Genomic DNA, 18,125 nt, shown 5'->3' with positions numbered 1-18,125 from the left:
TTTGTTGCTGTTTTTGTAATTCTAAAAACCTAGAAAGAGTAAATCTTCACCTTTGCTACAGCCAGTGTTTTCTCTTGGTGAATGTTTAAAATTTTGGTAGTGCGCAGCGGACTTGCGCAGTCTTAAATAAGTGAATTAACAGCCAGAATAAATTACTGGTTTATAACTGTAGTCTAGAATTGAAATGAGCTAACTTCTCCAGTGCTTTTCAGTAGAGTATGTTTGTATGATTGGTATATACCAATTAATCTGTTTTTATGCACCAAAGAAAATAAAGGCAACTAGTTGCTTAATAAATATATCATGGATTGTGTGGGGTTAATATTTTAGACAATTACTGTGCTATGATTTTTGAAAGGTTATTCAATAAGAACCTACCTAATTTAACTGTAGTCATGTCTTATAACTAGTTGTTTATTGTAACCTATACAAGGAGGACAAGATCTTCTTTTTTAGTTCTTTATAATAGTAATAATAGGATTGTCCATCATGAAGGAGCCTGTTAAACGTGGAGACTGTGGTTTCTATTCAGAAATGAATCCTTACTGAGAGCAACTGATATTTACTTTAACTCCTTTGCAATGTCTAGCTATGGTCTGTTTTCTTTCTAAACTAAGCAAAAGCACTTGAGAGAAGAGCTCTCTTCATGGATATCACAGCTTCAGTCAAGGGTTGAGAAAATGGAAATCTCCCTGGGGTTGCATAAAACAGAGGGGGAAGCTTTTGGCATCCTTCTGCTTCATGGAATGATATGAAGACACACTCATTTTTTTTTCTTTCCTTTTGCAGATTACCTTTAATACCTGGTAATAGAACTTTGATTTTTCTAAGGATAAAAAAAAATCTTAAAATCTAATTATCCTGAGGCAGATGGGAGGAATGAATGCTCTGAATAATGTTATCACTTCTATGAACAGTTCCATTTGCATAGCTACTTCTAATAATCTTGAACGGATTTCCTTTTAGGTACTCTTATGTTATGCAAAAAAAAAATCCTGCGTTGGAAACCTTGTTTTCCAAATGATACTGACTAGTGTAAGCTTTTCAGTCTTTTCACTGATCAAAGATCTGAACTGTTTTGGCTGGAATGTAGTAGCTCTTCTTTGTAAGTAATTGCATTTAAAAATCAGTCATTTCCCTGATACTGTTCTTAGTAGAGGACAGTATTGCAGACACCATGGTACATTCACTGTGGACTAAAGGCTGCTTTTTTTGATAACTCTTATAGCTTCGCTTTTTTTTTAATGCAGCTGGGTTTGTGTCTTAGTCTATTGGTTAGCTTGATGAAAGGAAAAGTATTAATTCAATGGAATTTCAGCAAGCATCATTTTTAATTAGAACAATATGTGTACTGAGATATATACATGAAGCATCCAGATACTTTCTGGTTTATATACTTCTCGTCTGTGAAATTATCTATGTAATTAATGATTTTGAAACAGTATATAGAATTTCATTGAACAGCACCTTTTTTTTTTTTTCCTATGGTAAAAAAGAAACAGTAAACAGTTTTTCAGAAACACTAGATGTCCCCCCAAACCTATTTACAGTTGTTTTTACAGTATGGCACAGATACTGTAGAAATACAGTTTTATCTTTGAATTATATTCTATGCTGGACTTCTGTGAAAGGTACTTTTTTCAGTTATTCATGGATTGCAGTCGATGTTTACATTCCATCTGCCATCACTGTTGTAGTCAATGTCGCTGTCACAATGTAATGAGATGTGTGTTACTGAAATCCTTTGAGTGCTTTGAATGTATTTTTTGGGTGATAGGTTTTATTCCTTTGCCTCTTTATGTAAGAAACTGGTTTAATAGGTTTTAGATTAGATTTCTGTAATTCGTATTCTGATTCTCACTTCTGTGTTAATCCAGTAGTTCTAGAACTGTTTGACCTTCTCTTCTGGGAACCTAGCTGATTAAACGGTTTAGCAACTGCATTTTTAGACAACAACCTTAATGGAAGAAAATTTGACTTTGGAAGGAAGATGGAAGAAGCAATAAGACTATTACCTATGTGTATATGAATATAAATAATATAAAAATAATATAAATGCGCACACATGCACATACACATACATATATATAAAGCCTTAATCTTTTTCCAGCTGCCCTATTCCCAGCTTAATTACTCTGAATAATCCTAGGCTGGGAGGGATAGCCTACCTTACATCTTTTGTGTTTCCTTGTTGGTGTTCTTGGATACATTTCCAGTTCCTACTTAGTCCAAGTCAGAACCCACAGTATAAGCCACAATTCACCTCCCAGTTTCATTATTAAAATAGCCAACTAAATCAGTTCCTAGTCTAAATCTTGAACCTCACCAGTTACTCCCCGGTCAGGAAGTCCTGCTGCATTTTGACACTCTTTGAATGTAAATTGTCTTAAATGAAAATATAAAAGTCTAAATTCTGATCTTTACCTTAATTCTTTTATCAGTAAAAATTATTAAAAGGCAAATTAAAAAAAAAAAAATCATCTCTGCTGCCAGAGACTTTTTCACCATTATTAGGACTTGGTCTCTACTTCACTGTCACTTTAAACACTTAAGAAAGCATAAATGCTTTGTAGGGTTTTGCAGGAAACTGAAAAAGAATATATACCTGTGTAATGCAAAGGACGGTGATATATCGACTGCTAAAACTGACCAGCAATAGGAAGTTATATCACTGTAAAAAATTGGCAGAATAATACCATTGATCTCTAAATTGGGGTTCTTTACCCCTTGTTACTAAATTGGATAAATCTTGTCTGTCGCCCTCATCTCTGGTAGCATTTCAGTCCCTCAGGCTTTGAACTCCACCTGCAAGGCCATTTGTTGCTGCCTCTCTTGCAGTGCTGTGTTGCACTAGACTATGCAGCAGAATAGGGACAGCATTTATCACAGTGCACCCACTGCTCTCCATGGCCACTCTGAGCCTTAGCTAGTTTGCTAAACTCACAGGGCTGTTTCAGTAAACACGTTAGATTGGCATGTAGTGTCTAAGTGTGGACCTTAGCTCTAACCTAGGTCACATAAAGTGTAAATGGATGCCCTGTCTGCATCTTTCTTTGGATCAACTCTTCACAACCCATTGAAATGATACCCGCCCCCAGCCCTCCTTACTTTTAAGGTCATAAAATTCTCCTCAACTTGAGGAAGAAAAATTAATACTCATCAAACCCTATTTCCCCCAATCAGTTCCTGAAGGAATACGCTTTTTACCTTCTCTGTTGTTTTTTAATTCATACTTAATTTACTGCCTGTAGTTGCAGCTGGCAGTGAAGGAGGGTGTCTGTGTATGTGTATAACAATAATAAAAAAAAATAGTTGCTCTTCTATTCTCCACTCAAGCTCATCTCAAATATACCTTTATTTTAGAAAGGTCTTGCTTTACAGGATGATGTAAAAATGTTTTCATCTTTGGAATATAATTTGGGAATAATGAAAATGAGGTAAGGATTTATTTTGCCTGACTTTCAATAGCTTTGTAAGTTTATTATTTTTATACTAGCAAAATAAGGTATTAATTAATATGATAATAATACGGAATGTTTTTAATTGTTTTAGAATAAATAACATTATTTCCTTATTTAAAAGTAGATGAATAAAACAAGGACTGTATTAAAAGTGTCTAGGAGTTATATTTCTTCAGACTGAATTAACATCTGTGTTTCTTGGGGGGACAGGTGCAGTAGACTCAGGATCATCTTCTTCCTCCTCATCATCCAGCTTTGTGAATGGTGCTACCAGCAAAAATCTTCCAGCTGTCCAAACTGTTGCTCCAATGCCAGAGGATTCAGCCGAAAACATGAGGTAGACAAGTTCTATCTTTTGATATTAATTATAATTTCTCCTACTGTGACAACTTCATATGTACAAAACAGTATCAAAAGAAAAAATAGATACAGATATGTTTTATCTCATTTAATAGGCGTTATTTGAGCTATTAATATAATACAGTGTATATTTATATAATTTTTCAGTACTGAGAATGTATCTACTAAAATAACATTTCACTGAAAAGTCTAACTTGTTCAAATTATGCCAGACACTAAAACTTTATTAGAAGTAATTTTTTAGCTGACTGGGTTTTTACGTTACTCAATAATGATAGTAAGAACTGGAACACAGGCACAACTTGGCAATGAAGCAATTACAAGTGGAAAGAGAGACACAACCTATTCTGAGCAAGCAAAAGCCCTTTTTAAACTGGAGAGGATGGACACATGCCATGGGAGAGCTAATAACCCCCGTATTGACTAGCAGCCAGAAAAACACCCTCTCACATTCCTATTAAATATCTTTGTGTAAGAGGTTATTATTTTGTGTAGGTATTCAGTTGTGACACTGCACACTTCAAGGACAAATCTTTGACCTTTTCAAGGTGCACACCTGTCTGCCTTAAAAACCTGACACAGGGTACACTAAGGAGTTGCCAAATGTCCCTTAGTTTGCCAGCCACTTAGAGGTATGGTTTTAAGAAAATGGAGATATAGCAATCCCTAATGATTGCTGGATGTGTTATAAGTTATAGTAGAAGTTAGAGACAGCTGTAGAATCAGATTCATCTCTCTCCAGCTGTAGAATCAGATTCGTCTCTCTCCTCTTTTGCTCCCATGTGTGTACAGGAAAGGCAGTAAAAGGTTCACCTACTTCCCTAAAATCCTTCCCAGGGATTTATGTGAAGGAACTGGTTTTTTTTCCTTTTTTTTCTCCATTTAAACAGTAATTCTTGTCCTTTGATATGCATTTTTAAACAGAGCTAAACTTTGACCTCACATTTTCACAGAATACTGTTCCCACTTGCCCATGAATAGAACCATAATATACAAGATCCATCAGCTAGGCATTTGATAATAAGGTGTTTATTATAAATGCAAAGACAAATTGATTTACCTGGGATCATTCTACCTCAAAGTTCAAAAAAAAACAATATTGGTTTTCTTGACTCTTGTGCTGGAATGGTTCCTCATACACTCCATTGTCTAGCATTGCAATGCCAGATGTTTTTATTTGAAAGCTTGAAAAAAAAGCAAATTATTTGTGATTGGTTAGGGTGAATAAAACTCTCTTTTCAAGCTTTCAAATGTATATAAAATGATGAGATATATATAAGCTGAGACAGGTGAAACAGACTTACATCTGAATAGCTGACATTCTTATCATGTTTCAAAATGAAAATAAAAATTTTAGTTGTTCTGGAGTACTCCATAAATACTGTAGAATTTATGAGGCTGACACACTGCTGACTGTGACATGATATTTCCATTTACTTAAATCCATTTAAATACTGTAAAGTTTAACCAAATTATGATCACCCTTTTAACTAAAGAAGCCTACAGCAACTTTGAAAAGCAGATGTGATTTGACATCGTTTAACTTCTGTTGTTAAGTGTTTTCCCAGTCATGGTTTCTATTTTTCCACAGTATCACTGCAAAGCTTGAAAGAGCCTTAGAAAAGGTGGCCCCTCTCCTGCGAGAAATTTTTGTTGATTTTGCCCCTTTCCTATCCCGAACATTGTTGGGCAGTCATGGACAAGAGCTGTTGATTGAAGGTACTGTTCTGTTATATGATTATATTAGTGTTTTAGTTATTAGTCATTTGATATGAAGAATTTTTAAATTTTTTAATGTAACTCTTTTCTTAAATAAATGAATCGGTTGTTGATGTGTTGTGAATTCACTTCTTTGCATTTAATTTCATTTAGATAAATTAAAAGTGATAGGTTTTGTACCCTTTTTTTCTCAAAGTGAGATGCTATGTAAAGATACATTCCGTCATCTTGAAATGCAAAAATTTCTCTATAGCTTGCTTTTTCCCTCATCAGAATAATTATATAAGTGTTGCAGCCTGACTTTTAGAAGCTAGTGAAAAAAGTACAATTAAAAATTATAATCTATTCAAAAAATTGAAGACTGTACTTCAACTTATTCATACATGTATCTGTATTTGATAGGGGCACTATTTGCTCAAGTGGATTGGTTGAATTCAACAGGCAGATAAAGAATTGTCCTAGGGGGAAATAAAAATGTACTTCATACCCTCTTTACTTCAGTCTTTAATAGTAAGGAAAGTTGTTCCCTGTGTGTACATCCCCAGGAGCTAGAGGAGCAGAGCAAAGCTCCCATGATCCAAGAGGAGGTGGTTAGAGACTTGCTTGGCCAATTAGACACTCACAAGTCTATGGGGCCAGTTGGGATCCACCAGAGGCTATTGAGGGAGCTGCAGACATGCTTGCCAAACCCCTTTCCATCATTTTCCAGCCATCCTGGCTGACTGGGCAAGTTCCACTTAACTGGAGGCTGGCGGATGTTGTGCCCATTTACATAAGGGTTGTAGGGAGGATCCAGGGAACTACAGGCCTGTCAGTCTGACCTCAGTGCCAGGGAAGGTCATGGAACAAGTAATCTTGAGTGCTATCACGAAGCACGTGCAAGAGAACCGGGTGATCAGGCCCAGTCAGCACGGGTTCACAAAAGGCAGGTCTTGCCAAACTAACCTGATCGCCTTCTATGACAAAGTGACTCACCTACTAGACAAGGGAAAGGCTGTGGATGTGTCTTCCTGGACTTCAGCAAAGCCTTTGACACAGTTTCTCACAGCATTCTGCTTGAGAAACTGTCAGCCTCTGGCCTGGACAGGCGCACACTCTCCTGGGTGGAAAACTGGTTGGATGGCCGGTCCCAGAGAGCGGTGGGAAATGGTGTGAAATCCAGCTGGAGGCCAGTGACAAGTGGGGTTCCCCAGGGCTCAGTGCTGGGTCCAGCCCTATTCAATGTCTTTATCAATGACCTGGATGAAGGCATTGAGTGCACCCTTAGCAAGTTTGCAGATGACACTAAGCTGGGTGGAAGTGTTGATCTGCTGGAGGGTAGGGAGGCTCTTCAAAGGGATCTGAACAGGCTGGACCGCTGGGCAGAGTCCAGTGGGATGAGGTTTAACAAGGCCAAATGCCGGGTCCTGCACTTGGGGCACAACAACCCTATGCAGTGCTGCAGACTAGGGGATTAGTGGCTGGAAAGCTGCCTGGAGGAGAGGGACCTGGGCGTGTTGGTTGACAGCCGACTGAACATGAGCCAGCAGTGTGCCCAGGTGGCCAAGAAGGCCAATGGCATCTTGGCTTGTATCAGAAACGGTGTGACCAGCAGATCCAGGGAGGTTATTCTCCGTCTGTACTTGGCACTGGTGAGACCGCTCCTCGAATCCTGTGTTTAGTTCTGGATCCCTCACCACAAGAAGGATGTTGAGACTCGAGCAAGTCCAGAGAAGAGCAGAGAAGCTGGTGAAGGGGCTGGAGAACAAATCTTACGAGGAGCAGCTGGGAGAGCTGGGGTTGTTTAGCCTTAAGAAGAAGAGGCTGAGGGAGACCTTACTACTCTCTACAACTACCTGAAGGGAGGTTGTAGGGAAGAGGGTGCTGGCCTCTTCTCCCAAGTGACAGGGGACAGGACAAGAGGGAATGGCCTCAAGCTCCACCAGGTGAGGTTCAGGCTGGATATCAGGAAAAAAATATTTCACAGAAAGGATCATTGGGCACTGGACCAGGCCGCCTAGGGAGATGGTTGAGTCACCATCCCTGGATGTATCTAAAAGATGGGTAGATGAGGTGTTCAGGGACATGGTTTAGTGTTTGATAGGAATGGTTGGACTCAATGATCCAAGAGGCCTTTTCCAACCTGTTGATTCTATGATTCTATGAAAAAGCGATGTTTTATATTAAAAGGAAAGTATTCATGAACACTTTTAGGGATTTTTATGTGGTTTTATGCATTGTCTTTGCAACTTCATAGTTAAAAAATTTTCTTGTAAATAAGGCAGTGTGTAATGCAGAAATTACATAGAAAGTGCAAATACAACAAGCTTGTGCAGAAGGTAATATATCGGTACTAATGCAGTTAAAAGAGTGATGAGGGAATTTACATGAGCATGTACTGCTCCCACACAGTATATCCAGAGGAATGTCTTCAGCCAAGTAAACTTTTTCCTTCCAGAATTATTCTTATACACAACATTGCTGTTTATTGAGCAGAAAAGGTCTCACTAATGCAATGGTTGTAATGTGTGAAGAGTTACACAGAAAAAGCATAACTTTGTGTTCAAATTCCAAACCTCCTATTTTTAATGCATTTTATCTAAATACTAGTGTACAGTCCTTCTATAGTCTCAGTCATTACTTCCCGCAATGTTGGCCCTGTTATAGTGTTAAAAAAACCCTGCATCTTGTTACTGAAATCTTCTAAATCTTCTTGTCCTATTTTGTGTAATTATTGTTTAATAATATTATTTTTTAATAATACCAAGGAATGGTACAGTAGCTTAGTAATTTTCAGAAATTTTGGATATTTTATACTGTTTATTTTATAGCTATGAGTAAGTTGCAGTTCTCTCTTAATGACAGCTGAAGTTAAGGTTCTGAGATGCTCATTGAGAACATTGAGATGACTGTAAGGTATTTGTTGGATTCCTTTCTTAAGTCGCTTATTTCAGTGAAGTTGATTGCAAAATTGACAACTGATTAATTGCACTATAGTTTTTATGCAATATAAATAAAATTGTCTTGGTTTCACCTGAGCTCTTTTATAGATTAAAAAATTCTTCACTGGTGTTATTCTGACTTTGTCTTTTGATCAGAATTATAATGTGAGCAAGACTACAACAACTCCCAGCACATGACAAAGAAAAGCTAGAGGCTGCAGAAGCCTCACAACTATATGGCAGTATGAATTTATCTAATTCCCTGTCCAGAGAGACATGGGTTTGTTGGCCGTAGCGTTCTTCTGATACCCACTTGGGCTGCTATTCCAAAGTTTGCCCCATCTGTGATTCAGCCACACAATTATGTCTCAGGTATTATTGTTTATGAGCCAAACACCAAGTTCCAAAATACGTACTGTTGTTTCCATTCCTATTCCTTAATGTTATGTCCAACCTTCTGTTCTATCACCCTTTCATTCTTGATTTTTAAAAGCCAGTCCTTTCTTCCCAAGATATTTAAATAACAATCTGTAAAGAAAAAATCCAGGCACACCTTAAATTTTTATGCTGCAAGACTTGAATTTCAGTTTGCTCACTCTAAAATAGTTGGGCTTTTTTTCCTTCTTAACAGAGAGCTCAGAAAGCTGCTTTTGTAGTCATTTTGTACTTCTCATTTTATCTTTCTTCATTGCCTGTATAAGACATTTGATCTCAACTAAATTGAAACCCTTCCTACTTAAGTTGACTTTAAAAGAGAGTTCTAAATTCTCTCCTACTCTGATACCTGCTTTACTTTGAGAAATTTCCTGTCATAGTTAACTGAAAGCTGGTGGTGGTCCTTGAAGTGCTTCAAAGTGCTCTCCATGTAATGAATGCAAACCAGAGGGTTTTAGTGGCATTATTCAAGATATGTGAGTACATAGAATTCCTGTGGGATTTTTATAATTCAAATTTCATTTTCTACTGGCAAGCAGTAATGATCTTGACAGTTTTATATTAAGTAGTATAATTTGTTGCTCTGTGTGTGAAGGTTTTGGTCATAACAATCATAAAGGAACAAATAAACTTTATTTAATCAGGTCTAAAGATGCTGTCTGTTTTTCAGATTGATCACCACAAAAGTATCTGTTGCATTCCACAAACTGTGTCCTTTTCTTCTGATTACTCATTCTTGAAACATAAAAATACCTCACTTCCTCTTGCTGTCTTTCAAATCCTCCTTATGCTATGAAGTCTTTCTCCTATCAGATTTTGCTAAAATCTAAATACTTTCAGACATCTTTTATGTGTGCTTTTTGTCTGAACATCTCTCTAATGCCCTTTTGCATGCACATGTGTAAACATTACTAAGTCATTTCAGACTCAGTAAGATTATCCACAGTTTTGTTGATGAGGTTTTACATACTGAAGAGAGAATACAAAAGAAATGAAAAAAAAAAAAAATCATTTTAATACTTCTAAAACAGGTTAATTATATAAACTTTCCAGAATATCTGATATTTTGAGATCAACGTTGCTAATATGCATTTGGAAGTGTGTATACAACTTAGTTATGATTTCGCCTTTTTGTAGTAGTTGAGCGATCTCAATCTTTTGGTGAAAAATCTTGCAGTCATACCATGCCACCTCATTTTCCTTCAGTTTGTGTCATCATTCTGTGCCATGGAAGACTGGCTGACTTATTGTTTGAGGAAATTATACTCAATATCTAAGCAATCCCATCTTGAATTTTAAGTGGAGTTGAAATGAATGGGCTGCAATGATCTAGTCAGTCTAAACCAAAAACTTGGATCACTCATACTCAAAACCATAATTTTTTTCTTGTTTGTTCATTTAAATTCTCTAATGTGACTTGTAGCAGAGGAAACCTGTCAAGTAATAATCTGACATTGCAAAACACATTTATTGATAAAACTCTTCATATGTTTACTTACTGAAATAGTACGCATTTTTGCTCCTTTTTCCAAAACTAGTTCTTTCTTCAAAGGTGTCTTACACTCGACTGAATTTCAAATGTTTCATCAGCTTCACAGAATATTTTATTAGTGGAAATTACCCTCAGTGATAGGTTAAAAGGACTGATTTGCTATTGAATGCAAGTAACTTCAGACAGAATGTATCAAAGCCAGCCCACCACTACTGTGGTTCATCAACTGAGGTTCTTTCAATGCCTCAGAAAACAGAAGTTGCAAAGGTTAAAATCATCTGTATAGACCCTGATTGGAAACAAAGATGCAATATGTGTAGGTCACATACTTGAGCTTAGCAATGCTCATTGTGGAGTTCCATTTAACACATGAATAAATGTTTCACTAGCTCTAGTTTCCATATGGTCTGCAAATTCCCTCCATGTAAAGTGCATTATAACATCCTAGCTTTTAGGTGAAAATGTTACAGACAAGTGTAATCTGATCTGTATCTGAAAGAAAAGTTATATCCTCTTTTTGTCAAGCACAGATGGGTAAAAATATTTTCACTACAGCTATTCTTGGAGTTTCCTGAACTGTAACAACAGGGCCAAGATTGAAACATAGTCACACACAATGCTTTCCCTTCTCTCTAGTGAGATGCGAAACAAACATTACCAAGGTTTTACATTTTCTTATGTCATTAACTGGGTAGAAGATCAGCCAGGTAGCCCTCCTCCAAAAGGCCTCTTATGAATTCTTTGGCAAACAGTTGATATGTTTCTGACACACATGAAATTCAAATCAGATGAAACAAAGAATGTTTTTGTGCTGATAGGAGCAGAATCTGTTTCTCCTCATTAACTTGCCACATGGCCCTATGAAAATATTTAGTAGAAATGGTGATGGACTCACTTTGTACAGAGGCTTCTTGAAACAATTGAAAAATTGCCCAAAAATTTCTTTTGGAAACCACAGATAGAACTTGGTTGTTGAGTGACACTACTTTAAGCTCCCAAAGCTTCTGTGGCTTCTACCAATACTGGCACAATTAGTTTCTCATTTCCTTGAACAATACTGAGTTTTGTACTAGGAAAAACAGGGCAACCATTTTCCTAAGATACTCTAGTAACCTGGAAATCCCTTATACTTTCTGGGGAAAAAGGTACGTTTTTTTTTTTAGTGCTTAGCATGGCCCTTGGCTTTCTCTTAGGAGCTTTTCAGAACCTTTGTGTTATTGTCGAGCTCAGGAGCACAGATGCTATAGAGGAAAGAGACTGCATGCTCTGGCAGAACTTTATTTTCCTGTTTATATTGTTCTCTTATTCTTTTATCCCACTCTGCCACATCCAAAATATTTTTATTTGTGTGTCCAGGCATATTTTCTTTGAACTAATCAGACTTTTGGTAATTGCTTACCAGTCTGTAGCACAGCATGTAGCCAATATTCTGAGCAGAATAAATAAATGAAAAAATATTAACAAGTAAGACAGAAGGGGAATAAAAAAATTGTTATGATTTTAAAATTTGCATTAACTGGAATTAACTGCCCATAAGTAAAACTTGAAGTCCTGACATTTCTATGAGCTACGTTTTGATCCTACTTTGGTACTTTTATTAACAGTCTTTATTACCGTTCAGAATCATTCCTGGCAAGGCTAACTGCCTAAACAGAGAAAAACTAAATGAGAAGCAAAGGCATTCCACTGAAGAGATAAATTGAATCATTTTGTGGACTAACCGAAACTAAAGAAAAGCCAGATTTCAACACAGCTAAACGCTGAGTCCAGTTTCTAAGAATAAAGAATATAGGCTGTGCCTAGAGGGTAGGAGATGAGGGATGAAGCCACTCACAGAATGTAGGGATTTTTATAATAATTAGCATACTCTGGGCCCTCTTAGGTCAGTGCTACAGCAGCAAAGCGTTGTCCAATACTTCAATACCTAAGAAGAATAGATGAGGAGGTGATTTCGTTTCTGTGCACAGCCTCAGTAAAACTCCTAACATCTGGTTCTATAGGCAGCACTTCCAAGAACAATATGCACACACTGCAAAGGGAACAAAAGAGCAAGGCACAAGAGTGATTGAAGGATGAGAGATAAAGTACATGAAGTACAATGTAAGGAGCTGGATTTGTTCGATGTACCGAAGAGAAGAGATAAAAAGTTAGATACTACAGGATGTCTTAGCCTTTCTACCTACAGCATGCCTAACAAGGATAAATAACATTGTAAAACTTTACTAGGACTTACCATCAAGTATTGAGATCGATGTTTCTTGTAGCCTTTATGACTGTTTAAAACATTCTTTCAAAATACAGTCTTCAATTTAGCTTCTAAGGAGGAAAAATGGCATGTGTTTGCTGGATGGTTTTGGAGCTTCTTTGTGGCTTTCGAGCCTGTGAATCCCCATTCTTCTGTGCCATGCCCTGCAAGGAACAATAGTCTGCATTAACCTTAATTTATTCTAACATTGCCAATACTGCATTTGTTCACATAGTTGTGGATAGATGTACTTCAGTGTCAGCTAGCCACCTGCAGGGATCAGTAAAAAAAGGTAGATTTTCCTTGTTTTGCGGTTGATGGCATCTCGCCTACAGATGCAGTCAAGAATATATCGTTTTATCTTAAGGCATCAAAGATGATCTGTATTCAAGTCGCTGTATGAAATAAGCCTTCCTTCTGATTTTTATGTGTGTTTTGTGTGTGTGTGTGTGTATATCTATAAAAACTGATTTTTCTTTTTTATTTAAGAAGTTCTTTAATCATTACCTTAAAGCTCATTTTAGTATGAGACATTTTCTCCTTTCTCAGCATAATGAAGTTTGGCTGTTCAGGCAAGCTAAAGGTCGTGCAGCTATAGTTTGGTCCCAGATTTCAGAGAGTCCCTGCAAGTGTATGAATGCATAGCCATACATATACTTTAATGTGATTTCTTGAGGATATGACACTTTTACTCCCTTGATAACTTTCCCATGTGTTGGCCAGTTTCAGCCAGTTTAACAGAGGATGCATAAAATATGCTAGTTTTGCATGTCCATGAATATAGGTATACATTGAAAGAAAAGATACCCCATGTCTTGGCTGAGGCATTAGTTACACACGTTTTTCTTAATCAACTTAAAAAAAAATCTCATCTGGTTCATTTACAGCTGTGTAATGTACTGTGCTAGTACAACACCATGAATATTGCAGTGTAAGGAACAGGAAAGGAAATGATAAAGAAAGACTAAGAGAGAAAGAGCAACAGGAACACAACCCTATCAGACATCAGAGAATCCCTGTTAGAAATCAAGGTTAAAAATATTTTTGCGGAGGGGTCAGGCTAGTGTCATTTGCAGTGTTTTTCCCACTGAACATGATCATTCTGGTCAGTCAGGGTCAGGAATCTTATAGATTGTTTGGCTTGTACTGGGGAAGGAACTCTGAGTTGGTTTTTAAGGCCAAGAAGTTTATAATAAATTTCTTCTCTGCCATGCCACCTCCAGCTCTTTTCTTTTCATGTACCTTAGCTGGCTCAGCATACGTTCTTCTATGTCTAATAAAAGATAGTGCTACAGGCATAGCACGGTGCAGTTTAAAGCCAGTGTATTGCCTGACCCAGTCCTCTGGAAGAGAGATTTCATTCATTTGTGATAGTAGGATTCCTGTTCATAGATATCTTTTTATCTTTCACTGTAAACCCTTGCAAAAAGATCCCAGGGAAATCACAGTGCTGTCTGAAAAGAAGCCTTGTTTAGACAATGAGGTTGGAACAATAATGAGTTAGAGGTAATACTTTTCTTTCAGTAAGTTTAAAAGTATTCATCATTGCTAACAATACATTGAATAACTTTACAAGCTTTGAGTGTTTGATATGTATTTTGAGGATTTTTTTAGTGTTTTGACCTTTTTTACTTTAATAATTTCTGCAAGTGATTTGCAAGATTTGGGTTTTGCCATGAAGAAAACAATAGGTAATTTTGAAACAGTGCATGAAAACTCTTGAAATTTTCCAATGGATGTAACTTAAAATGCTGCTGCTGATTATCCTGCCTGCACATATTGTAACTCCTTCATAAACAGGAAAAACAGTTCATTAATTTCGAACTGTTGTTTATAGACTTGTAAGAAGTTTGTTGTAAGAAATTCTCTGTCTATGAGTACCTCTTAGTGTTTTTCTGAAAGGCTCCACGATATGCTCATGTTTCATCAAATGCTTTGGAATTGAAAGCGTTTCATACCAAAAAGCTTGTATGAGTGAGATACATATGGAGACAGAAAACAGCACAAGTTTTCCAGAAATCTGGATGGTAGGAACAAAAAAAAAAAAAAAGATGGGAGGTTAAATGGATATTCAAATCTGCCTACTTATTTACTCATACAACAGCAGAGTCAAGGTTCAAAGCTCTGCCACTTCCACGCTTTTTTCCCTGTTTTTCAGACTATATTATTATTGGTAAGATGGATCCCAATATATACATTGAGAGGAGGACCTTAAGAGCAAGTGCCACAGTGTAAATCTCTGTTATTTATTCTCAGTGAAACCTTGTAACTATAATGACCCCCTGTAACAACAGTTACAGAACATTTTTCTTTCATACGCTATTCCTTTATGATGTCTTTAAAGGGGTGTCATTACAAATATGAGAAACTGAAGAGCATACACATTGATTCAACTTTGAAGGTTTAACTGTTGAATTACTGAAGTTCCTGTGTGCAGAAGTATCTTTTGAACAGATGTTTAACATAGCAGGAAACATATAGATCAGAGGTCCAGATAGGAGCTAGGAATTGCAGAGCATCTGGCACCTTTTTGAAAGTAAACCTGCCAATAATTAATTACACATATGAGACACGCTATGCCTATTTAATGAATTGGACACTTACTAAGATGTATTAGACTATGTAACAGAGGTTAACTGCTCATGCTCTCTCCTTTGTCTTTGGCTTGTGTGGTCCCAAAGTAACTTAAGGGCAGAAGTTGTTGCTGGCACTCATATTGTATGTCCTTGATTGTATTATCATTGTTACATTAAATAATAATGAAGACATCTTTACAATCCAAAATGTATGGAGTTCCCATTAGGCAGAAATTGAAGTGGTTCTGTTGCTTTACCAATGAAGAAAAAATAACTGAAAATGTGAGACTAGTTGTAAAGTTAAGAATCAAAGGGGTTGTAAAAAAAAAAAATAATACATGCCATTGGGAAAACGAAAGTTAATAACAGTGGAAAGTAGTCAGATTTGCTGAAAAGAAGCTCTGTAAGTTATCCTTGAAAACACAGAAGCCACTAGTTGCTTGAAGGTACTAAATTACTGTTGAAAATGCCACTATAAAAATTATTTTACTAGAAACCAAACTGGTCTTTTAAGGCACATAAAGAAATGCACAAAATATTGAAGCCTTTAAAGAGCAAGAAAATTAGTTGTTTGTGATTCTCAGGTCCCACTTACCTTCAGCAGTATTGAGTACTTTCTCACAAGTTTTTTTTTTTAAAGCTAGTGGCCTATATTCCAGTTGGAAGCCATAAGGCCTAGAAAGAACTGGTCCTTTTGCCTTAAAACTCTAGAAGAATACTCTGCCCGATGACTTTTGATTCCTGCTTTGACCAAATACCATCCCAGGCAGATGGCTCTCATCCCTCTGGCTTCTTTCTTTTTCTGACTTTCAGCTTTCATGGAAATCAATTTTTATTTTTCCCTTTTTTTTATTGAAATAAACTTGCCTTGTACTACAAAAAAAAAAAGTAGCAAGAGATCTATTTAATGTTATTTCAAGGTAACAATTCTATATGATTTTTAAGAAAGTTTTTAACATATACAGGCACTACTGTAACATAGCCTGTAGGTGGACTCATCATATCAGGTATACAGCAGTGCTGCATGGTAACACTGGACAAAGTTGTACAATTTTTTAATTTTTTTTTTACAACAGCCACCTTTTTCCCTCTTTTTATTTTCTCTGTCCAGGTCCAGAGAAAAACGAGGTGGTATGCCAAAAGGGTATTCAGTATCTACAGGATGTTCATGCTGTGACTGAAGCTCCCCACAGGCAGAGGTTCTCTGGTTCTTTTTCCACTTAATTCATCATTCAAAACTCAGCAGGGGACTCTGCCTGATTTTGGACTTAAAACAGTTAGGCTGGTATTTGCCCCACCCTTTGTTCTCTAGAGGCTTAAAAATGGAATCAATCTACTTTATTATCCCAGCAGTATTTTCCAGAGAACTACCTTACTCTGATAAACTATAGGGTGCAAATAACATCTCTGTATCAGATTTTCCTCATGAGAAATACATTTTTCAGGGCAATAGTCTAATAATCCTTTTCTGTGTAGCCTGAGCTCTATGTCCAGGCTCTTTACAAAACTAATCTCATTAGGGCTGGTCACAGTTTCTCTTTCTATATTCCTTAACTCTGCATCTACATATCACCTGCTCTTATGACCCAGACTGAAACTTTTTTATCAGTGACCAAGTTTACAAAACTCACTTGTCCTGATGATTTAAAGGAAATTTTAGAGTTCATCCTATTGGATATAGATGTGTTTGTTTCCATACCTTCCAGGCATAAACTAAGAATATTCCACAAAAACTCTTGAATCAATTAACTGGAGAAACTACTACACTTGAATGCTAAAAATATACCTATTTATAGAGCCTTTGGGGTTTGATAGAAAACAATGTTAATACTGTAAACATTAATGAACCATCAAGCTTGGTTTATCTAGATGTTATCAGACTCAATACAGACCTCGGGTTATTTTTGCAAGGACTAAGACGATATCTCTTTACTTTGTTAAGTCTAACTTCATGTTAAAATTTACCTCCCCCCCGAAAAAAACCAAACAAGCTAAACATATGTTGTTTTATATCATGTCTTATTTTTGTCTTTTTGTGCGTGGAATTTTATGATCCAATCTTTTTATGCTAATAGTGGTGATGTCTGTGGAGATTTTCTTGCAGTGGGAAACGCTCATGCTGAAAGAACTTGTCAGACAACAGAGACATTTGTGATATGTCAAATTAAGATGGCAAAGTGATGTCAAAGTAGGTCTAGGGAGAGCCCATAACAACGTTACTGTCAAGTAAATAAAGAAAACTGAAACACAAGAAATACAAGTTATTTCAAGAGATCTATAACTGTGATGCAGTTCTGTGTTTTGAGAGACCCTGTTTTAGAATGAACACCATTTGTCAGTAGGGCTTCAGGATAGGAACAATATCTGGTGGCTGCCAACTAAGGTCAGCAAAATTCAGTGCAGAAACAGAGATAAAATCATCTAAACAAAATATTAGTTCACCAACAGTTTGCTCAACTAGATACAAAAATTAGCTGGTGGGTTATGCTGCTCAAGAGATCACACCTAGTTAACATCATGGTCTTCTTGGCCTTAGAAATTTATGAAGCTGCATGAATTCTGTGAGTTTTTGTTATACTTCCTATTTGTAGCTGCACTGATTCATTCCTTGATCTCTCAGTATAGCCCTAAGGTAGCCAAAGAAAAGAAATCTAGGGAAGTAAAGAAGACCTGTAAAGAGTAGGTGGTTTTACTGCTGTGCAGTCTGTCCTTTTCCCTTCTTCTTTTTTTGTCATTCATCATACACATATTTCAGTTGTGTCGTGCCATGATGGTGATATTACCCCTAATAATAGAAAAGAATGTAACAAAGAACTAGAAGGTAGCAGAAAGAAGTTTAAAAGAAAAGGAGAGAAACAAAAAAAATAATACAGAAGCACAGAAATAAGGTGTCAAGTAGGAACAAGTTATAGACCG

At 36.7% G+C, this 18,125-nt stretch overlaps 1 protein-coding gene across 10 annotated transcripts in view; it reads left to right on the top strand.

The window, feature by feature from the left end:
- Positions 1 to 18,125, top strand: part of NBEA (neurobeachin) — a 499,111-nt gene that overhangs the window by 216,918 nt on the left and 264,068 nt on the right. For all 10 annotated transcript variants that reach the window (XM_069882400.1, XM_069882331.1, XM_069882372.1 and 7 more), the window contains 2 exons: positions 3,672 to 3,798; positions 5,413 to 5,540. In XM_069882400.1, coding sequence (XP_069738501.1) covers positions 3,672 to 3,798; positions 5,413 to 5,540 — 255 coding nt within the window. The remainder of the gene's footprint in view (positions 1 to 3,671; positions 3,799 to 5,412; positions 5,541 to 18,125) is intronic.

This window comes from Phaenicophaeus curvirostris, chromosome 1 (genome assembly GCF_032191515.1).
Source record: "Phaenicophaeus curvirostris isolate KB17595 chromosome 1, BPBGC_Pcur_1.0, whole genome shotgun sequence".
Classification (NCBI taxonomy): Eukaryota; Metazoa; Chordata; class Aves; order Cuculiformes; family Cuculidae; genus Phaenicophaeus; species Phaenicophaeus curvirostris.
The sequence above is the reverse complement of the archived record's forward strand: the minus strand, read 5'-3'. Positions and strand labels throughout refer to the sequence as shown.